This window comes from Dendrobates tinctorius, unplaced genomic scaffold (genome assembly GCF_039654945.1).
Source record: "Dendrobates tinctorius isolate UK_male_01 unplaced genomic scaffold, ASM3965494v1 ptg000022l, whole genome shotgun sequence".
Lineage (NCBI taxonomy): Eukaryota > Metazoa > Chordata > Amphibia > Anura > Dendrobatidae > Dendrobates > Dendrobates tinctorius.
The window spans coordinates 29,868,313-29,890,147 of NW_027361690.1; the positions used below are offsets into that span (position 1 = coordinate 29,868,313).

Sequence of the window (21,835 nt, forward strand, 5' to 3'; positions counted from 1 at the left end):
TTTGGCTGAGATTAGAAGTTTTACATTGGGTCCGTTGTCTTTGGTTCCATATCCTTCATTTCCTAGTACATGACTCTGACACAGACTAACAGCTCACATTCACATACCAAATCTAATAAAAGTATGTCAGTGTCTGGATCTCCTTCTCTGTTCAGCCACACTTAATCCTAATTTAGCTTCTTCCGAACGGAAACTGCCAGTGAAAAGAATTTTTAAAGTGGAAAAAAAAGAAGAGCAGAAGGTAAAATTTATTCATGTATATGCAAAACAATCATCTTGAATTGCAACTCTTGGATAAAGTGATTTATTTGTTCTACACTCTGTCAGGATACACAACTGAGATACATAATGCTTTGCTTTAATCAAATATTCATGTTATGATTCATCACATGAATCCCCAAAAATGTTCCCCCGAATTTCATAAACAAATTAAAGTATAATTCCAGAAAAGGATAGACAATTTCATTTTGCATTAATTTTGTCTGCAAAAATGTCAAAGTAATTTCCTCTGTACTCAGAATTAATCTAGACAATGATATAGAATTATAGGTCTTTAACATGTAACAGCAAAAACTAAAATAATAAAGTGCTGTTCCAAACACCACAAGTTATCAGTTATCACCTATCCAAAAGTCAAAGAGATAACTTACTTCTCATTGGGGGTCTGACAGCTAGGATCCCCTCCAATCTTGAGTATGGGGCTCCAAAATGCCCTCTAGAAATGAAGAAATTGCCATGAATGCAGATCACAGCTCCATTCATTATCTATGGGACGACACCTAATCTCTAGCAATTCCACAAACAAAGAATGGAGCATTTTGGATCAATGATAAGTAATACCATGCAATGTTTGGAATAACCCTTTACATTAAAAATCCAAAAGCACAAATTCATAGCAAGCTTTCTAAAAGTATATCCCTAAAATATATTAGTAGTCAATATCCATTGTCATTGTGACATACATGTTATCATTTTATATATTTTTAGCAGATGTGATTTTATAACAATTTATTATTCAAGACTATAAAAATAGCACATTACAAAGTAAGAAGATTTTCTTAAAGATTTTATGGCACACCAGAATTATCATATGACAGCTATTGCCTTTGCAAGGAATTTCTCATTTGTACTGGAAAAAGAATTTTTTTCCGGAGTAAGGATCTTCCTAAACATTTTGTGTCCTCGGCTATCGACGCTCTCGAAGACATAACCTGGTGGTAATGGGTAATTTGCAGGGCAAATTTCATTCTTCTTGGGTGTATAATCAGAACGATATAAGGTTCCACTTTCAAATGGGACTGAATTTTGAACTGCTGCATTGGAAGGCTTACAGCTTTCAGTTGGATGGATTTCATGGGGAAGATAGTGAGACTTGAAGGTTGTTAACCCATCAAATTTTCCAGAAGGCTTTGGAATTTGATGGTCCTTCTTGATTATTTCTTGACGTCTAGCTTGCCAGGCCCTAAAATCTTCCTTCATTGTAGAATTTCCTTGGAAAGGAACATTGGTTCTTCTTCCATGAGATACGGGTCGAATTGGGGCAACATAATTTAGCTGGTGTGGCACATAATCTAGATGAGTTGTGGTGTCTAGCTCCATATGAGTAGTAGGTGGATTATAGTCCAGAGATTTTTGGACATGGTGTGAAGGAACTTGCCATGGCTGATAGCTATCACGGAATTCAGTGCTGCCATCAAATCGAGCATTGCTACCAACTTTATTATGCTCGGGCTTACAGCTTTTTGTTATTTCACCAAGGGCACCTTTGAAATTGATGCGATGGGTGGTGAGATCTTCAAATGGTTGACTGCTGGGCTTATACTCCTGCTTTTGTCTTGCAGCCCTTGGTTCTATGTCATAAGGAACATATGAAGTGCGATGACTTGTAGTACCATCGAAAGGCACATCACTGTGTTTTGCTATACCTGGTGGCTTGAAACTTTCTCTTGGCATTATTTCCTTAGGGAAATAGTCATCCTGGAAAGTGGTTGCATTTCCAAACTTCACATTTGGGTGTTGGTAGGAATGTTCTGGCTTAGCGAGTTCTCTTTTTTGGATGTCCCATGGTCTATAATCATCTTTAAGAAAAAAACAAAGTGAAAATCTTTCCTATACCCCAACTGTTTATCTTCTCACATGGAATATAGGGATCTAAAATAATATGGTAAATTTATGATTTACATGGGGAATACAGACCTCTAAAATAATTTTATGACATAGGATAAAATGAAAGCTTTTACTCTAGAAAGGTGTCATAAAAGCTATGAAAAGTCACAAAATGTTAAGTTGTGAAGATATTTTGCAACTCTTGGAATTTTCACACCAGTTTGAAACAGCTCTGCCACCTGGGTGAAACTGGGGAAGAACCAGGGTGAGACATCAAATGTTCCGGCAAGACTGGCATAGTGTGAGAGTGTGCTGCAAAACTCTTGATGAATTGGCCCCAAATTGTTTTTCTATAGCCTATAGATTAGATTGGTAATTCTCAAATTAAATTAGACAAATCTCCCAGGCTTACAACAAAATCTGGGTACTACGGGGATGTCAAGGGTGGTGATTAAAGATGAGCAGATCTTTTGATATTCAAATATGCCAAATTCTCCAAATTTTCCACAAAAATTTGAATCGGTCGCCGCAAATTGCAATAGTGAAACACCACAAATTGCCTGAAGAGAGACACAGGAAAAGAGAAAGGAAAGAGGAGACGAGACAAGAGGGGAGAAGAGAAGATAGAGAAGACAAGATGTCAGAGGAGAAGAGAAGACACTCAGAATACCACTCCCATTTTCAATGTGTTTTAGCACTGCAGTAGTACACCACAATCAGACTAGGCCTTTTTCTATCCCTATGTGGAATGAGCTGTGCGCTCTCTTCTATCCTTAAACTGTACACGCATACAATGGTGCTCCTTGGCAGGCTGCCATGTTTTATACTGGGTGTGATAGTCCCCCTGATTAGCTGTGCTACAACCATGTGATGCCATAGCTGCATGCAATAATAGGTAGGTAGTGCAATATGTCATTATCACATGTGATTTGGAGCCAGGCATTTTTTTTTTGCAATCCTTGCACATAAAATCATACAGTGTTCGAATCTGTGGGAACCTGCGGATTTCAGGAAATGTGATTTGAAGTTGATCTTCCACGGTTTGATCAGCTCCATCTCAATTGATGATTTCACACACGCTTAAATGAATATAGCTTTTGCTTTTAGAAATCGCAACTTAATCAGCTGAAGTCAATTTTGCAAAAACAGTTGTGTCAAATGAGCTGCAGATTAGGTAAAGTACAAGACCGCGAGAGACAATTCAACAAAGTCGCCACAATACAAATGGCTCACAGCCTGTTTGGACGTTTGACCCGGCTCACTCCGATGTGTAGAAAAGAACAACCCCACTGGGTGCCACACAGAGGAAACAAGTCAATTATAAGGATATGCTACTGTTAGGGTAGCTTTATAGAGCATAATCTGATGGTGCAGATGAATGTAAAAGGAATTACTCATAGAAAGGGGATCACTACAAAGGCTAAAACATATCATCTGAAGTGATTTAAAGGTTTATCTGCATCTCCTGAATTATAGATTTACCTTTATATGTCGGATTTGCGTTAAAGGTTCCCAAGTTCGCTTGCCTTTTTTCCACTGGTCGTGCGGGAATCATTGGCTCTACCTTGTAAGGGTTAAAGTCTTGTTTATAGGTTGTTCCGAGGTCAATCTGGCCAGGCTTTGGTTGATACTCATGGTGAGGACGCACTGGACGGTGGGTTACCTCATATGGAATATAATCAGACCTAAACATAATAAACAAAACTGTGTGACAGCATTCAGAGGAAAATGCAGCCTAATTGTCATGGTCCAGTCCGGAGTTTATCTTCTGCTGTCTTCACTCCGGACTGGTCATGCAGGGGTTAATCTCCTCAGCCTCGTTCTGGAGCTAGCTGGGCTAATTCAGTCTCTCATAGCCTGCTGACCAGTGTTAGTGATAGCTCAAGCTTCCAGTTTAGAGCCTCTGACCCTTGTACCTTGGTGATCCTCCTGCCTTTGACTGATATTCAAATGTATGACCCGGACTGATCTCTGACCCCGTCTCTTGGTATTCATCTCTGCTGTTACCTTCCCTCTCTGGCATCTGACCCCCCGGCTTGTACCCCGACCACGTATTTCGTCTCACGTATTGGACCCCGTGCTCATGTTCTGGCTTTCTGACTCTCGGCTTGGTATTTTGACTACGTGTATTGCTTCCCTTCTGGTACGTCTGGTGCCACAGGTAATGAGAGAGACTAGTCAGACGAACCGAGTCAGAAACTAGCAGGAGCAGACGTACCAGAAGGAGCAGCAATACACGTAGTCAAAATACCAAGCCGAGAGTCAAAAAGCCAGAACATGAGCACGGGGTCCAAAACGTGAGACGAAATACGTGGTCGGGGTACAAGCCGGGGGGTCAGATGCCAGAGAGGGAACGTAACAGCAGAGACGAATACCAAGAGACGGGGTCAGAAATCAGTCCGGGTCATACACGTGAATATCAGTCAAAGGCAGGAGGATCACCAAGGTACAAGGGTCAGAGGCTCTAAACTGGAAGCTTGAGCTATCACTAACACTGGTCAGCAGGCTGTGAGAGACTGAAATAGCCCAGCTAGCTCCAGAACGAGGATGAGGAGATTAACCCCCGCATGACCAGTCCGAAGTGAAGACAGCAGAAGGTAAACTCCAGACTGGACCATGACACTAATTACTGGCAAAACCAAGTATTCCAAATTTACACATATATGTGCATTGTATACATGAAGATTGTGTGATGGACCTATATGATGTTGTGTAATTGCCTCAGAAACTATACTGCCTGCTATCTGGCCATCAGTTTTCTACTTCTAGTGGAGGCTATACCTGTCAACCCCATTGTAAATGAACCTTAACCCCTTAAAAACCAGATCTAATTTGGCCTTTAAGGGAATCTGTTAGCAGTTTTTTGTTATGTCATCTGGGAGCAGCATACTGTAGGCAAAGAGAAGCTGAATCCAACGATGTGTCACTTAGATGTGTCACTGGGTGCAGCTGTTCTGACACAATCAGAGCTTTTAGATTTAGAACATAGAAGATGAACCAAGCCAAGGGAGCTTGCACTTGATGAAGACAAGGATCCAAAAGCATAAAACTAATTATTTTGTGTACATTATACTCCCTCTTTTTACCAGGTTTTGACTTGGGCTGTGTTGCGGTGCCCACCATTGCGCCATTGGGACACTCAAGGTATAGAGTTTGTGTTTGGGTTGGGACTGTGTTGTCATTTGGGCCCTCTTCGTTCTTGATTCTATTCGTAGTGATCTGACCGCAGTGTCTGCCGATCAGTCATCCACATCGATCTTTACCATCACAGTCCAGTAGCTCCTTGCCTTACCTCATCTGAGGAATCCTCCTTCGAGTAGCCTGGATCTGGATTCCACAAATATCCAGGTTGCTCCTTCATTTGACCCCAGTAACTAATACCTCAGGAGGATTCCTAACCAGTTAATGAGGGAGCATTTAACAGCATCTACTTGGTTCGATCCTCAGGGGGTCAATTTATAAAGCTCTGGAGAGATCTTTGGTATGTACTGAAGGTCACACGTAATATACGGGAAATACTCTTAGAAAAGTAGCTAAGTGAAACTAGCTGGGTTCGTCTTCAGAAACATTAAAAAAAAACATATACTTGCATGTTTTTATTAATGAGAACAAAAATAGATTAGAATATAAGCCTGTATGCTAAATATAAATAATTGAAATATAAACCGAAATACTATATATAAAAAATAAAAATAATCTTACAAGGATTACAATGGTTGTATATTTTTGCTATTTGTTGATTTGAACATGTCTTTTTACTGACAAAGGGATTTGTATCCCTCCAGCTTTCATTATTACACTTAAGAGTCAAAAGACAAAAATGGAGAATAGAAAAAAAATGAAATGTACTAAAAATAGAAAATAATAAAAAAAAATAAAAAATAGAAAATAAATGAATAAAAAAAATGAAAGATATGATATAGATCAGACCAAAAGCAAAAATTTATTGTCCAACTACATGGGAAGATGCACTCATTTCTGTTACACTGGAGTTGATGTTATTTATTGTATTGGGTTAAAGGTTTCTTTGGTGGTATGCAATATTCCATGTTTTTTATGTCAAATGTGACATACTCTATGACAGAGTCTTTACAATAAAATGATTAGTTTTATACTTTTGACTCCTCGTCTTCATCAAGTGGAAGCCTTTGTCTTGGTTCACCTTCTCCTCTGTTCTACTCTCTGCACATTGGAACCGTCCACGGGATTGTCCACGGTAACTACACCAGCAGTAAGCCACCATTGAGGAACCATACTAGCGATTCGCTTCTTCTAGAGTTGTGCCTGCATGCGCAACTCTGCAAGGTGGGCGTAATCTGTTTCACCACATGTATTTGTCATTTAATACTTCGCTTAAGCCGGTCTCACACGTCCAGATAATTCCGGTACCGGAAAAAACGGTACCGGAGCTGTCCGTGTGGATACGTGGTACCACCGTGTGGCACACATGTGGCAACCATGTGCCGCATCAGGACCACGCGGACGGCCGCCGGGAAGAAGCGCTACAGTAAACGCTGTTCCCCTGCGGCTGTTGCTGAACGTGGCTGTCCTTCCTCTCTCCTGCTGTGTCGGCAACAGCGAGCAGGAGAGAAAGAATGAATGAAAACCCGACGTGGGGTCCCCCTCTGTTTGTGAACCAACCAGACGAAATTTACAGCTGGGGGCTGCAGCCCTCAGCTGTCAGCTTCAGCAAGGTTGGTTCTCAAGAATAGAAGGGTCCCCACGCTGTTTTTCAATTAAGTAAATAATTAAAATAAGTAAATAATTAAAAAACAGCATGGGGACTCCTCTATTCTTGAGAAGCAACCTTACTGAAGCTGACAGCAGAGGGCTGCAGGCCCCAGCTGTTTCGCCTGGTTGGTTCACAAACAGAGGGGGACCCCACATCGGGTTTTCATTCATTCTTCTCTCCTGCTCGCTGTTGCCGACACAGCAGGAGAGAAGAATGACAGCCGCGTTCAACACCAGCTGCAGGGGAACAGCGCTTACAGTAGCGCTTCTTCCCGGCGGCCATCTGTGAGCACGGAGGACAGTGTGAACTGTTCTCCGTTTGCACGTGTTCAGCACTTTTGCGGACCAGGCGCTCCCACGAACACTGACATGTCTCCGTGTTTTTCACACGGACCGTTTGTCCATGAAAACACGCTGACGTGCAGAGACACATTCATTTTAATCTGTCTACGTGTGTCAGTGTCTCCGGTACGTGAGGAAACTGTCACTACACGTACCGGAGCCACTGACGTGTGAAACCGGCCTTAGTGCTCCTGCTTTTCCCCTTCCTCTCAGGTCACATTCTATCATCAGTTTTTAGATTTTTCTTTTATTTTCAGTGTGAAAACTTTGCGATAGATGCTAGGGACAGGCACACAGGGGCCCAAGAAGTAAGGGGGCCGCTTCTACCTCCAAAGTAGGTGTGATAGCAAAGTGCCCATATATTGTTCTTGCACAGTCTGTTTATGCTAGGAGTACAAGCTGCAGTCTTCGCTGGTACCATTTTTAGGTATATACAACTTTTTGGTGACTTTATATTACATATTTTGTATTAGAGATAAAAAAAGTAATTTTGGATTTTTAAAAAAAAATTTTTATGTTCACCATTGTGCTTTTCTGTTTCATAACAAGCTGCTGTTTTTATTAGTACTATTTGTGGATACATAGGACTTCTTGGCAATTATAGTGTATTTTTTTTACCTGGTGGGATAGAGTGCAAGATAGCGCTTACTGCATGTGTTGGGGGACACTGGCTTGGCAACTGGATGAAGGCACACAGGCATGTTTTTCTCACAAAACAGTCTATTTAGGTTTATTCAGGCCTCATAAACCACTGTAGGCCATGTAACACATCACAAACCTCACACAGTCCATAGTACTTCATAATATACAGCTTTAACTTGCAGTCCCTAAACACGCCGGGCATTTTTGTCCAGTTAATGTGGACGACCGCACGCTAAACAGTTCATTAATGTCCATGGAACACAACAGGCACCAACATACAACATTAAGTTGCAGTCTCTAAACATGCTGGACCTAACTTCGTCCAGTTACCATGGGTAACCGCATAGTTCATTAACATCCATGGAACATCATAGGCACTAACAGTCTGTTCCAATGGCATACACTTGTCTGCCCATAACCCCCTTGTCTGGAGTTACCTTACAGGAGCTTCTGCTCCACTTGTTGACTCCTCATCAGTCCTCTCTCCCAGGGAAACTGCCTTACTGGGATCACCGTCCTTGCGACCAGGACACTCCCGACAGTTCTAGACCCTCAGAAGGTCAGTAGCTTCCCCAACGCAGTGCCGTCACAGACTCTGCACACACATGGTCTCACCCTGTGCCCTTCAGGAATCCAGTCCCCACGCGGGACCTTCCAAGACAGCGACCATGCAGGTACACAGTCTCTTTGTGTGCTATTCAGGACATCCATCCACTCATAGGACCGCCCAACACATAGGCCTTCAGGTCCATGGCCTCTCCATGTGCTCTTCAGGAATCCAGTCCTACCCCCAGGACCTTCCAACACACAGGCCATCCAGAACCTTACACACCAAACATGTGACCCAAACCATGGTCACATAATGTAGCTGAAACCACCTCCATAGATGGAAGGTGTGTATGGTTAGCCAGTCCTACCCAGCTCACCGACTAACCCTGTAAGCCCCCCTTAAAACTAACCAAAACACTTGTGGGACTACAGGTCCCAAACAACATTTTGTACAGCGCAGAGGACATCCTCCGTCTCTGCGACACATATTGACCATTCACAATAACGCCAGTCACTGTCTCACCATCACAGTTACTCCTGCGATTGCCATGCACTCCCATGGCCTCAATACACCTCTGTGCGTATCCAGATGAGAACATACAGCGCCCCCTAGCTGTAACAGGGGCCACTGTTTCACAAGAGCTATAGTTTTATTGACCTCACAGTTATGGTTACGTTTATATCAAATAGGTCCTTTTTGGGCTTTGGCTTTTTAATCGATGAAATAACTTTTCATTTGAAAAAATAAAGGAAAACAGGATGTTTTAATTTTTTTTACATTTTTTAAACACTTAAAAACATTTTTATTTTTGGCAGTATTTATTTTGCAATATTTATTAGTCCTACAAAAGGATTCAAATGTGCAACCCATTGATCACATAGATAATACACTGCACTACATGGGCGGTGTGGTGTACTATACAGCTTATCAGTGTTATATTAATAGGCAGCCTATTAGATCGTGCCTCCATTGTTAGGCCTTCTGTTGCCATAGAAACCATTGGCTCCCTATGTTGCAGGGAGCCAACGAAGTGACAGAATGAATGGTTTTCCCATATTAAGAAAATTGTATGCCATCACTTTGAAAGGAAGGAGAACCCCAACCATGCCTATAGGACACATGGGCATATAGGAAACAGCGCTTGCAGATGGCTTTAGCGTGGTTTCCAGTCCTGATGATTCTCACCTGTTAGTGTAGCGGTGCGGGAATATTTGTATCACAAATGAACGTAATAATATAGATGAGTAAATCTAGGTCACCCACAGAGTTGGCCAACCGAATCTAGAAAGCTGTCACATTTCACATAAATCTACAACTTCATGATGGAAACTATGGGCCTGAATCATCAAAGCGTTTATGCCAGACTGGTGGAACTGGTGTAAAACGCTGCGAAAAGTGACAATATTTACACACAAATACGTTGGAACTTTTGGTGTTTTCCCACCAGCTTTTTGGCAGCTCTGCAAAAATGGTAGGAGCGAGCCAGGGTGGGACAAGGGTGTTGCTACAACCGTCCATCATATAGTGGCAGCGTAAATTTCTCCAGAGATGTTACTCCGGTCTCTGAATGGAGTAACATTTCTTGGAAGGTGCAAGATAAGATTCGCCAAACCTGAATCTGATGCATGCTTTTCCCTTTCTAAGACAAAATGACAACCCTAATACCACTGTACGAGCAACACCACGCTGCTGCCGATAGAAGCAATGGAATGTAATTGAACACGTTTACTTAAAGGTTGTTATTCCTTCCATCTTCCCGTGGTTTCCCAGGTATTCCTGCTTTGGTTTCATGCTGTTTGGTGGCTGAATGTTGTCATACTGAGGGTATTTTTCCACATATTCGGTCAAAACGCAGGGCTGCCCAGATTTATCAAAAATTTTCGTTGGCATGTGCGGACAACGATGGCGCCTGTGAAGAAAAGGCACAACCATAAGTATCAATGGCTTGTCATGTATGTACTTACTCCGGATAAATGAAGTTTCAGACAGGGCTTTTCGTCTATGTGTCCATACAGATCGGGACTGTCCTGGTGGAAGAACCCATACAGTACATGTAATGTCTGCCTACTACTAGATTAACCCTTCTTCCAATAGGTGGCACTAGCATTCTATTCCTCTTCCTCGCTAAAGAGACAATTTGCATAATTAGATTAACCCTTACATGTATAAATCCCACTCTATGGTCTCCAATATGGTACAATTTATAGAATAAACATAATACCGCTAGAACTAACCGTAAGCTGCGCTGAATGTCGGACCTGGGAGCCTGGGGTGTGAGCGCTTCATTCTACTGTCCTGACGAGGTTAGAAAAGCTGCGTCCTGTTACTGCACAGTGTGTATTATGTGCTATAAAAAATTAGCAAAACTGGTTTTAATAAGTGTTTTTACCATTTTGGTGGAAATCGCTCAATTCTGTTCAGGCTCAATCCCAAGAGCTCGGCACCCTGCCGACTCAACCCCAGCCTCTCTCTTCTGTTGTTAATGTTGTTATGTTTCACAGAATCTCCTATTTTGTTTTACAGATTTGAGTTTAAAGGGGTTGTCCACTCCTGGACACTATAGGACCACCCCTCCGTGACAGCTCCACTGCCCATTGTAAAATTTTAAAAAAACTGCGTCATCACCTCCGGGACCTCCCGACTGCAGCACGGTGTCCCCGGCGGTAACGTGATATTGCTGTGTCACTTGACCACTGCTGTTGGTCAGCGGCCTCTGATCAGATGAAGCCTTTGATATTTTGTCAGAGCGGACTTCAGAATAGTGGACAGCCCCTTTAAGTACATTACGCCACTGACTAATAACAAGTTAGCGATATTAAGTTAGTATTAATTTTGGAACATTAGGCATTAATGCTTAAAGGGGTATTCCCATCTCATACATTTATGGCATATTCACAGGTCATGCTATAACTGTTAGGTAGCTGTGTGTCTCATCAATGTGACCATCATCGCCTGTAAATCGATGGCACATCCCATAAATATACTAGAATTGTACAAGATGGGACCACCCCTTTAAGACAATATACAGTAGCGCACGACCAATGCTCTACATGTACTGCAGCATGAAAATGATCACTGCTTGCGCTTACAGGCTGGTTACAGAAGACAGAGCTTGTGGCGACCTCTGCTGGACAATATGAGTATGACAGATCTTACCACTGCACAGGAAAATACAGTATACTATACTGTAATTTAACTTCTTTCCCTTCATTACGACCAGGACTGCACACAATAAACCTTAGTACACATGTCAATCCAGTCAATTATTAGCTAATGCTCTGGAGAGCACTAGATGTTCACGGCCTTCAAGTAACAGAACATTAAAGAGGGTTATTGTCAACAGCATAAATGGTTAAAATTGCAAGGTGCTTGTAAAACAATGATGATTAATCTTTTAATCCAGTACTCCTTTTGTTCTCCTATTTTATACAATGTTTAAGGAGTGGAATGCTTATTAATATGGCTATAGAAGGATAGGGAAAATGAAGGGAGGTCAGCTCACCAGTCTCGGTTGCGATCCATAATCCTCCTGCGCACGGAGTCACCTTGATCAGGGGTGTTGACTGAAGCAAAATAAAGGATGGAATCTCCAGCGCTGGACTTCAGTTAAAAATACATCATTTATTGTAAATTCTTAAAATCGAACAGAAAAAGTGTGGATAAGGACATACAGGCAGATGGGGTCTCTGGTGGTCTCCAACCAACGCGTTTCGACCTAGAGGGTCTTACTCATGGTTCACACTAGACCAATACTGACGACTACAAATAGTACAAAAACTAGTAAATCACAGGTGTTGGACAAAAGAATTAATGAAAATAGGGAGTATCCCTACCAGTTAACTCTTGCAAACACTCAGCCTAATGTGGAGCTGAAACAAAAACTAGTCGGAAAAACAGGAGAAAAAAAAAAAAAAAAGGAGAAAAAAAAAAAAAAAAAAAAAAACCTAATAAAAAGATATCATAAGAATATAATAACAATCACAAAAATTATCAGAATAACCAGAATTGAATAGGACTAAGTAGAATGTAAATATACAGAAGAAAATATCAATCTAATTGCAATATTAAATCAAGTCGTTTGTTCAGACCTAATGGTACTCTTGTATTTAATTTAAAAATCCAAAAGGATTCACGATTTAATAATTTTCTCCTGAAATCACCTCCCCTAGTAGATCTATAGACTTTCTCTATTGCTATAATTTTGAGGCTATCAGTTTTACCTCCATGAACAGTTTTACAATGATAAGAAACTGCTGAAATATTATAATTGCTACTAGTAGCTTCTGACAAGTGTTTCCTAATTCTCTTTTTAAGAGGTCCTATTGTGCAGCCTACATATTGTAGGTTACAAAAAACGCATTCAATAACATATATTACTCCTTCTGAATTACAATTGATGTGAGACTGAATAGGGTATGATATGCCAGTAACACTAGAAGTGAATCTGCTGGTTTTAACCACATAGTTGCAGACTTTACAGGGATGATGTCCACATTTGGAAAAGCCTTTATATGACAACCAAGTATTATTTTTAGTTCTCCTATTACTGATAAAAAGACTGGGGGATAAGATATCGCTCAAAGCAGGAGCTTTCCTGGCTATGTATCGTATCTGGGTATTGTCCAGAATTTGACCAAGTTTATTATCATTGTGTAAAATAGGTAAATATTTTTTGACAATGTCCGTTATCTTATTGAATTGTGGACTGTACATGGTAGAAAAACTAACTATAGGACGGTCATAATTATTACAGGGGGCCCGTGTGCGATTCTTTTTCTTGCTAGCAGTAACTCCAGTGTGTACAAGGCTCAAAGGAGATTCATTCAGCAGGGTGTGTCTATCGATCCTGCTGACAATATTATCAGCTTTCCTTAGCATCCAATTAGCATATCCTCTGTCCTTAAGTCTAGAAAGGGTTTTGTTTGATTCTTTAGCAAATATTATAGGTGAACTACAATTTCTTTTTAACCTAATTAATTCTCCCACTGGAATGTTTTTAACCACGTGCTTGGGGTGACAAGAATAAGCTTGTAAAATTGAATTTGTATCTGTGGGTTTTCTGAAAGGAAAAACGCAGACCTTTTGGCTGTCAGAATTCACAGACAAAGTCACATCCAGATAACTGATAGAAAAATCCGACACTGTAAATGTAAATGAAAGATTAAAATCATTCATATTAATATAGCTAATGAAATCACTAATCCCTGAGATGTCTCCCTTCCAAATCAAAATCAGGTCATCTATAAAGCGGCCATATAGTTGTATATTTTGTGAAAAGGGATTATTGTTACATAAGATATATTTCTCTTCCCAAACAGCTACTGTAATATTAGCTAAAGCTGGGGAACATTTACCCCCCATACTTACTCCTTGTTTTTGTAAGAAAAAAATTCCATCAAATGAAAAATAATTATGTGAGAGAAGAAAGGAAACTGCATCCACAATGAAGGATTGAATTTCTATCACATATGTGCTATATTTGTCCAAAAAGAATGTGAGACTAGAGATAATCACATTATGTGGTATGGACGGGTATAAACCCACCACATCACAGGTAATCCATGAATATTCTGGTGACCAATGATAATCATCCAAGGCAGAGATTAACATTTTGGTGTCTCTGATATATCCTGGAAGATCAATGACCAAAGGTTGTAGGTAATGATCAACCCACTCTGCCAATTTCTCTGAAAAAGACCCTATCCCCGAAATTATAGTTCTAAAGGGGGGGGGGAACAAATCCTTGTGGATTTTAGGAAACGCATGATAAATGGGAATCACAGGGTTCTTGATATTAACATAATCATAAATTTTCTGTGTTATGGCCCCTGTGACTAAACCATCGTTTAATAATTTTGACAAATCACACTGAAATTTAGACGTGGGATCACTAGAAATCTTATCCACACTTTTTCTGTTCGATTTTAAGAATTTACAATAAATGATGTATTTTTAACTGAAGTCCAGCGCTGGAGATTCCATCCCTTATTAATATGGTGGTACATTTTTACATATGTCCGCCATGCCTTCCTACTAAGGTAGTTGGCAAATTTCTTGCTTTAGTTCTCATAGTGGAGGTATTTTTTATTCTATTGTATTCATCTAGTTAATTTACCTCCACTTCTACAGTCTATCAGCAGCGGCCAATCTCCCGGATTGAAGCACTTACACCTCTTTTCAGTAGAGCTTGTAAGCACTGCTCTGCCGCTGCCTGGATCACTGGATCTCAGCAGCTTCATTGCCCTTTCTGTTGGTAAAGCTGCCTCTGCTTGCACAGTTCAGCTCGGCGGCTCAACCTTGCCACTGATCCGGACTGTCAACCAATCAGGAGCACTCCTGGAAAAGGACAGCTAGAATAGCCCTTTAATGACAGTGAGTATACATGGACACATACCAAGGACGGATAGCGTGGGTAGCAAACCAAAACTTACATTTGGAGACACCGCCTCTATTGCAATAATGTTCCTTGTTTATTCATGCGAAACAACATAAAGGACAAGTGACATTTCGGGCCTCCAGATAGATAGACTGGGCCTTCCTCCAGGCCACTCACGGAGAATACAGTGCTTTATATATCCTCCCCACAAGATGTACATGCAGCCATACAGTGATGACCTCGAGAGAACCGCAGTGAAGTGTAAGGGCATGTGCACACGGCCAGGATTACATCAGGATTTGCTGCGGATTGCACGCTGCGTACTATACATGCATGGTCACATCCAGCTTCCCTGCGTAACTGGACGTGCGGCGTGCCTTTCCAGACCGCAGCATGTCTATTTATCTTGCGGAGACGCTCTGTCTATGGATACGATGCAGTGATTCCACATGGTTCAATGAGCACATGCGTTATCACCGCGCATAGAAAGGGGGCGGAGCTTTGGGTGGAGCGGGGTTTCCGCAGCATCCAAAGCGCCGGCAATCCTGAACGTGTGCACATACCCTAAGGGGGGAGATATAACGTCCTTTTGCTTCCCTTCCTCTAATTGCCATTGATTTGTTAATATGTACATACTGCTAATATTGATAATGTATATGTTTAATGCTTGCGGTACTGCTACATATAAAATGTATTACCGCTCACTTTACTGGTACTGCCACATATATCTATGTGTTACCATGCTGTAGATACGCGTTCCTTAGAGCCACACTGTATATAATATAAAGTGATGTATATTGATGTTTATGTACAGTTTAGGGTTAGTAAGTGCACCCATTTGAGGACATTAGAGAAGGGCACATTAGTAGAGAGTTCTTATACATAGGGTAAGTGTAGTTCTGTTGTGGGCCACTAGATGGGGGCATACTAGTGGGCCTTATAGGAATAGCTGATAGGATGTTTATAGAGGGTCAAGAGTTGGAGGGGCTGCCGGGTAGTAAGAGGGAAGCTTGTAGGAAGTTAGGTCAGACGGGGCCAGGGTGCCCTAGTGTCCGCATGGGCTATAGGCCTGGACAGCTTGGCAGCCACGTAACGTTAAAGCGCTGCAGCCCAAGTTACCTACGGCCACTGTGTGTCATAGCAGAGGGCCAGAACAGGAAAGGAAAGATGTGGCGACTTATCACCTGGGCAGATGCTTTTAGGGCAGGAGTCAGTTGGACTGAGGAGATGAAGGAAGTTGGAACTTCGACGAGATCGGTACAGTCGGGCCGGATGCTTTACCACAAGCAACCAAACCTGGTGACTGATGATTTCACGTCTGGGGCGAAACAGGCAGAAGGAATTGTCATCATAGCCAGGAAGGAACTGGGGAGCAGTCTAGGACGGTCTGGTCCGGGCGTGTACTGCACAGATGCGACAGCCAGAAAGAGAAAGATGAGGAAACCAGTAATTGTCACGATGTACCAACTGTGGATGTAACATGTGAAGTATTCAGTAAAGAAAATGTTAAAGTTAACTTGGACCTTGTCTCTATTGCTGGGGGTCGCCTGAAAGAGGGACCGTCGCTGCCTGGGAAGTGCCCAGAAGAAGCCGAATCTGGAGATGCAGGTATGCCAGAGAGAAGAGTACAGTTTTCTTTAGGGGAAGGACTGGACATAAATTTTGCGGTTGTTCAGGTCACGACTACAGTCCTGTCCCTCCCTTACAGAAGCACAACTGACTAATACCGTGTCCACTTTCTACAAAGTGTTTCACCACTGGGTTTACAATTTCTTGAGGTGTGATGATTATGTTCAAAGTTGAAACTACACACATGATGGATTTAAATAGGGGTTACTTAAAGGGAACCTGTCAGCAGGATGGTGCTCAGTAAACTACAGACACTGTCAGGTTGGCACTGTTATACTGATTAACCCCTTTCCCACCTGGGACATATAGATACGTCTCAGCGATTTTGCGTGCACACAGGCTGATTCTTACAGCTGACACCCGGCACTAAGTGCCAGCAACTGTCCCGCACCGCTCCCGGCACTTTAACTCCCTAAATGCTGCAATCAAATGTCACCACAGCATTTCAAGAGCTGGCAGAGGGATGCCAGCCCCCCTGCCCTTGGATTGGAGACCCTGAGACGTCACACAGGTCCCGATCATTGCCATGGTGATCCAATGTTGTCATGACGACATCCGGGTCTCCAGAGGTAGGAAAATTGCTTGATCACGCTCAGATCATAATGAAACAACTTTCTGTGAGTGAAGAGCTGACAGCTTGCATAACACAAGGATGTTGCTGCATCCCCATACTATACAAGCGATCAGCCTGCAAAAAATGATAGTCCCATAGTGGGACAAAGTAAAAAATTTAAAAAATAGTTATTACAAATTTTAAAAATGTTGTAAAAAAAAAAATTTAAAAAAATCAAAATGTATTGTTACCCATAAAAATATATTTGTATGAAAAAATATAAACAAAAGTACACATATTTAGTGTATAAATATATATAGTTTTTATTGTGTAAAAGCATCAAAACTTAAAACATATAACTGGGGTATATCTGATATCGCACTGACCCGAAGAATAAAGATATCTTATCAATTTTACCAGAACAATATAAGAGGTATTGCCACGTTCAGTGGAAATTGTGGGACAAATTTTGTTGCCATTTTTACCCTCTTCTTGTGTGAAAATGTAAAAGCTGGGGCTAAAAACAACATTTTAGTGGTAAAATGCAGTCATTTTTTTCTTCACAGCCCAAAGGGATAAAACTCTGTGACACACCCATGGTGTCAATATGATCACTGCACCTCTGCGGATCCAAGGGCTGTCAAAACCAATGAGTATCAGGAGCTGGTAAATTTGTGGCTACCTCACTCGTTGCCGATTATTGAAGACACCAAGTCACAGAAAATTATTAAACTGACGTCAATTCACAGAAAATTATTAGTTAATATTTTTCTGTGAATTTATATCTTCAATAATCGGCAGCATGGGAGGTATCCACAAATTTTCCAGATCTAGATGCAGCATGTAGTAGAGTTCAGAAAGCTAAACTTGCCCACACCACATCTAACCCCACCCACACCACATCTAATCCCACCCACACCTCAGCTAACCCCACCCACATCATAGCTAACCCCACTCAGATCACATCTAACCCCACCCACACCACAGCTAACCCCACCCACATCATATCTAACCACACCCACACCACATCTAACCACACCCATGCCACAGCTAACCCCACCCACACCTAACCTTGCCCATACCACAGCTAACCCTGCCCACACAACAGCTAACCCTGCCCACACAACAGCTAACCCCGCCCACAACACATCTAACCCCACCCACACCACATCTAACACCACTCACATCTCAGCTAACCCAGCCCACACCACAGCTCTCTGTGGTCCTTGTCTTTTGACAGTGAGCTGCTTATCAGAGGAGGGGATGGAGTTGAACAACTCCCCAGTTTGGCAGTGATAATCCCTTGGTGAAAAAACCTTCAGTTCAAGCAAACAACAGCACACAGCCAAAAAAGTGACACATCCTTGGAATCTGTGTTTTAGCCTCTATTTCCTTCTGTCTTCAGATTACAAGCGTGTAAACTAAGTACATCTCAATATACTTGAAGCCACAAGAGATGTTTTACTTGGACAATAAGCTGCAGTGTCTTCCAGTAAGGGCGGTGCTAGCAAATATTGCTAACGATACTCAGAAGGATGTGATGACAACCGGTGTCCATCCCGTAGATATGTTTCCTTAATGACTGTGTACAGCACATCAGACGCACCCAGGTAACACTCCTAGCAACCACCTAACATAAATGGACCATTCCAGCACTAGCCAAATCAGGTGCTTGGATACTAATCCTGTGTGGTCATGACACCTACTGCTCTCCATTATTAATGCACCGTACCTCCTTACAGTCTACAGTTCAGTACATTGTGCCTCTGCTGCTGCCATTGCATACACAGTTTCTGCAAATGACCCAAAAAAGTGACAAATCCAGCAGGAAACAGTTTATCATCTCGGAACCTAAGAATCAGAGGATTTCTAGTCCTCTGGGGGTCCAGAGCAACGCTGGGAGAAGTGTCGGTGTTAATGAGACATGTACATGTAACTTTTTATTAAATGCATTATATTTATCGGCGAGAATGAGCGGTATTATGCCTCCTTATAGTATAATGCTGACGGCACTGTCCCACCGCCATAAGACCATAGTCACCCGAGATGGTGTCCGATTGTTTGTCAAGGGGCCTATGTCATGAACAAGGGCCCATAACGGGTAAAGCTATTGGAAATCCTGACTTAATCATAAACCTTTAAGGAAACTTTTCAAACACCGAGCTTCATTTACCCTCCTCGGGTGAAGAGCTTTGTCTCCGCCATTGACATCGCTGCAGCCAATATTTCAACTCCGCGAGCCAACATTGCCAGAGCCACTGGAATCAGTGATTGATTGCAGCTAAATTGAGGTAAGGTCACCTCTGTAGACAAACAACAAAGACAGGAGAAGCAGCAGAGACACATCTGGACTCGGAGAAGAGTATTCTGAAAGATGGCAATCTCTTTACAGAAGCACTCCTCCCATCAAAGCTTTGATCCCCTTAATATATTGCAATCATCATATTATATAGCACTGTGTACTTACAATTGCTCATTTTGCCTTTCTACCCAGCTAATTATTCTCTTTTCAATAAAGAAACAGGAAGTTTCTTGTCCCAGTAGAAGTCATTCCCCTCTTCAACTCCTGACCCAGCTGCTGCCTAGTCCCCCCTGCCAGGGACTTTTGCAGTAACTGATGACTCATACAGGGAAAATTAACCTCCTGTTTCTACATAGAGCTTAGAGGGTGTTGGGCGTCGGGTTCCTGCAGCGGTCCAACAGGAATCCAGAGCCTCACATTCTGGGGTCTCGCATTATCTTTCGACCGCAGAGGACATTGCTCAGCAATCCTGGCTTCCCAGACGCTCTGCCCAGACCTGCTCTGTAGGGTTGGCTATTGCTGCCACCTTTGGCTCAGCAATGGCAATGCAGGCTGCTCAGCAGCAAAGCACTCCAGAGGCAATGCCCGCCGTAGCTCTACTGAGCATGCTCACGAGACGATCTTCCATTGGAGGTCGGGAGCCACATGTCCAGGTCCTTCTCGTGATCTGATTGGTCCATCTCAGGGATCTGGAAGCTTCCGGAAGGTCCCGGCTATAAAAGGTTCGCATGGCCGCTCGGCCATGCGCTAGTATAGTCTCTAGTTGCTACTGTGTGAATGATAATGGATGTATGAACCTGCGAATGACTCATTAAGATCCCCTCCCTCTGATATTACGAGTGTGTATAGGGACTTAGCTTTAGAGTCAGCGCCAGCCAGTGGCAAGCTATAGCCACAATAAGCATCTACACAGTACTAGCGTCCGACAGTGCGCCCCCTCTTGGGCATTGTCGACTAGTGGCAGTGTCTGTTGCTGCGCTGCAGTCTGCAGCTCCTTTTGGCGTCCACAGTTGCGACGCCGCACTCACGGTAGGTCTAGACGGACGCTGACCTTTTGCCTAGGGCCCAGCTCCTGTGACCATATACCGTGTGTGCACTCCTCTGAGACGTGTGATGCTAACAGGCTCAGCCCTTTTGTGTTTTGCACTTAAGGCATCTCTGAGTAAAACAGAGATCGCTCCGTGCACCTGGGTGACGTTCAACCCGCGTGCGTTATACCGCCATCTTGTATGTCCACTATCAGCAGTGTTAACACCTTCTGCACGGTGGACCCCGGACGGCGAACGCACTTTAAGTTATTTTATATTTAGTGCGTTCTGCCGTCCCTAACAAGAAGGATTCAGCTAGTCAGTTATCAATCATGTGATGTCATGGACCTAATGGGAAAGCGAAGAATTAGCTGGGTAGAAGGGCAAAATGAGCAATTGTAAGTACACAGTGCTATATAATATGATGATCTCAATATATTAAGAGGATAAAAACTGTGATGGGAGCAGTGCTTCTTTAAACAGCTACTCATCACATGCTATTTTATTGAGAGATTATCAGTTTTAGGCCGCGTCACACTTGCGAGAAACTCTCACGAGTCTCGCATCACAATACCCGGCACTGCCGCCGGCACTTGGACCGGCGCCTTCAGCTGGATAGAAATACATGCAGCCGCACACTCCGGTCCCGAGTGTCGGGTGTTGAGACGTGAGACTCGTGCAAGTTTCTCCCAAGTGTGACCCTGGCCTTATAGCCACTACCCCACCCAGCATTTACAGTGCCAGTAAGGAAGTAAAACACGCCATTCTGACACATATACCAATGAGGCGAAAAGTGTGGGGAGGGTAGTATTAACTTTCCAACTGACCTGGCTTATCCAAAGCATCACCCCTTTAGACCTGTGATTGGTACAATGACCCTTTCCACCATGTTTAGCAGGAACCTTATGCACAGTGTGTCCTCTCCCAGGTACGTGCACAGTACTCTTCCCTCTATGGGCAAACACAGCACTGTTGTCCTGCGCATGCGCTTGGCCAGGGGACTCATGGCGCATGGCTGAGATATTTGTGTGCAATTAAAAGTGTGGAAAGGAGCATTTCACCTTGTGTTTACTACGCTATCTGCTGCCATAATTCCTTCTGTTACCATAAATCCGATAACAGATCCCCTGTAAGGAACAGAAAAACTGTGCAATCAAAGTGCAGGTGCTTGGTACCTTTATCCAAAGTGCAGGTGCTTCGTACCTTTATCCTAATGTCACTTTAGGACAGTGTTTAAGGGAGTGCCAGAGATACAGCGCAGTCCTCTGCTATCTTCGTCAGTCCCAAAGACAATGGATGGGTGAATGGAGCAGCAGCAATTCTAAAGGAGATTTCTTAGAATAACTGGCGGTCCCAGTGGTCAAACCACCAGCGCACAGCAAGTCATGAGTCATCCTGTGGATAGGCCATAACTTGTCAAGTTGGGACAACCCCTTTAAGTAGCTTCAAAATATCTTAAAAATTTGAGTCATCTATATTCTGGGATTTTTCCTCCACAGAATACTCAGAACCTCACTTGGAAATATTTTTAAAATTGCTCATAAAAGCTGGGATTACCCTATAGAAATAAATCTGG

General features: G+C 42.6%; 1 protein-coding gene across 6 annotated transcripts in view; it reads right to left on the reverse strand.

Moving 5' to 3' along the window:
• Positions 1–229: 229 nt before the first annotated feature.
• Positions 230–21,835, reverse strand: part of SAXO2 (stabilizer of axonemal microtubules 2) — a 35,991-nt gene continuing 14,385 nt past the window's right edge. For 2 of the 6 annotated variants that reach the window (XM_073568563.1, XM_073568565.1), the window contains exons 2-4: positions 10,101–10,280; positions 3,589–3,791; positions 230–2,078 (exon numbers count right to left, since the gene is read on the reverse strand). In XM_073568563.1, coding sequence (XP_073424664.1) covers positions 1,087–2,078; positions 3,589–3,791; positions 10,101–10,280 — 1,375 coding nt within the window. In that variant the 3' untranslated portion in view covers positions 230–1,086. Of the gene's footprint in view, positions 2,079–3,588; positions 3,792–10,100; positions 10,281–10,605; positions 10,719–11,873; positions 12,128–21,835 lie in introns of those variants that run through there. The other 4 variants (XM_073568568.1, XM_073568567.1, XM_073568569.1 and 1 more) reach the window with 4 other exon arrangements.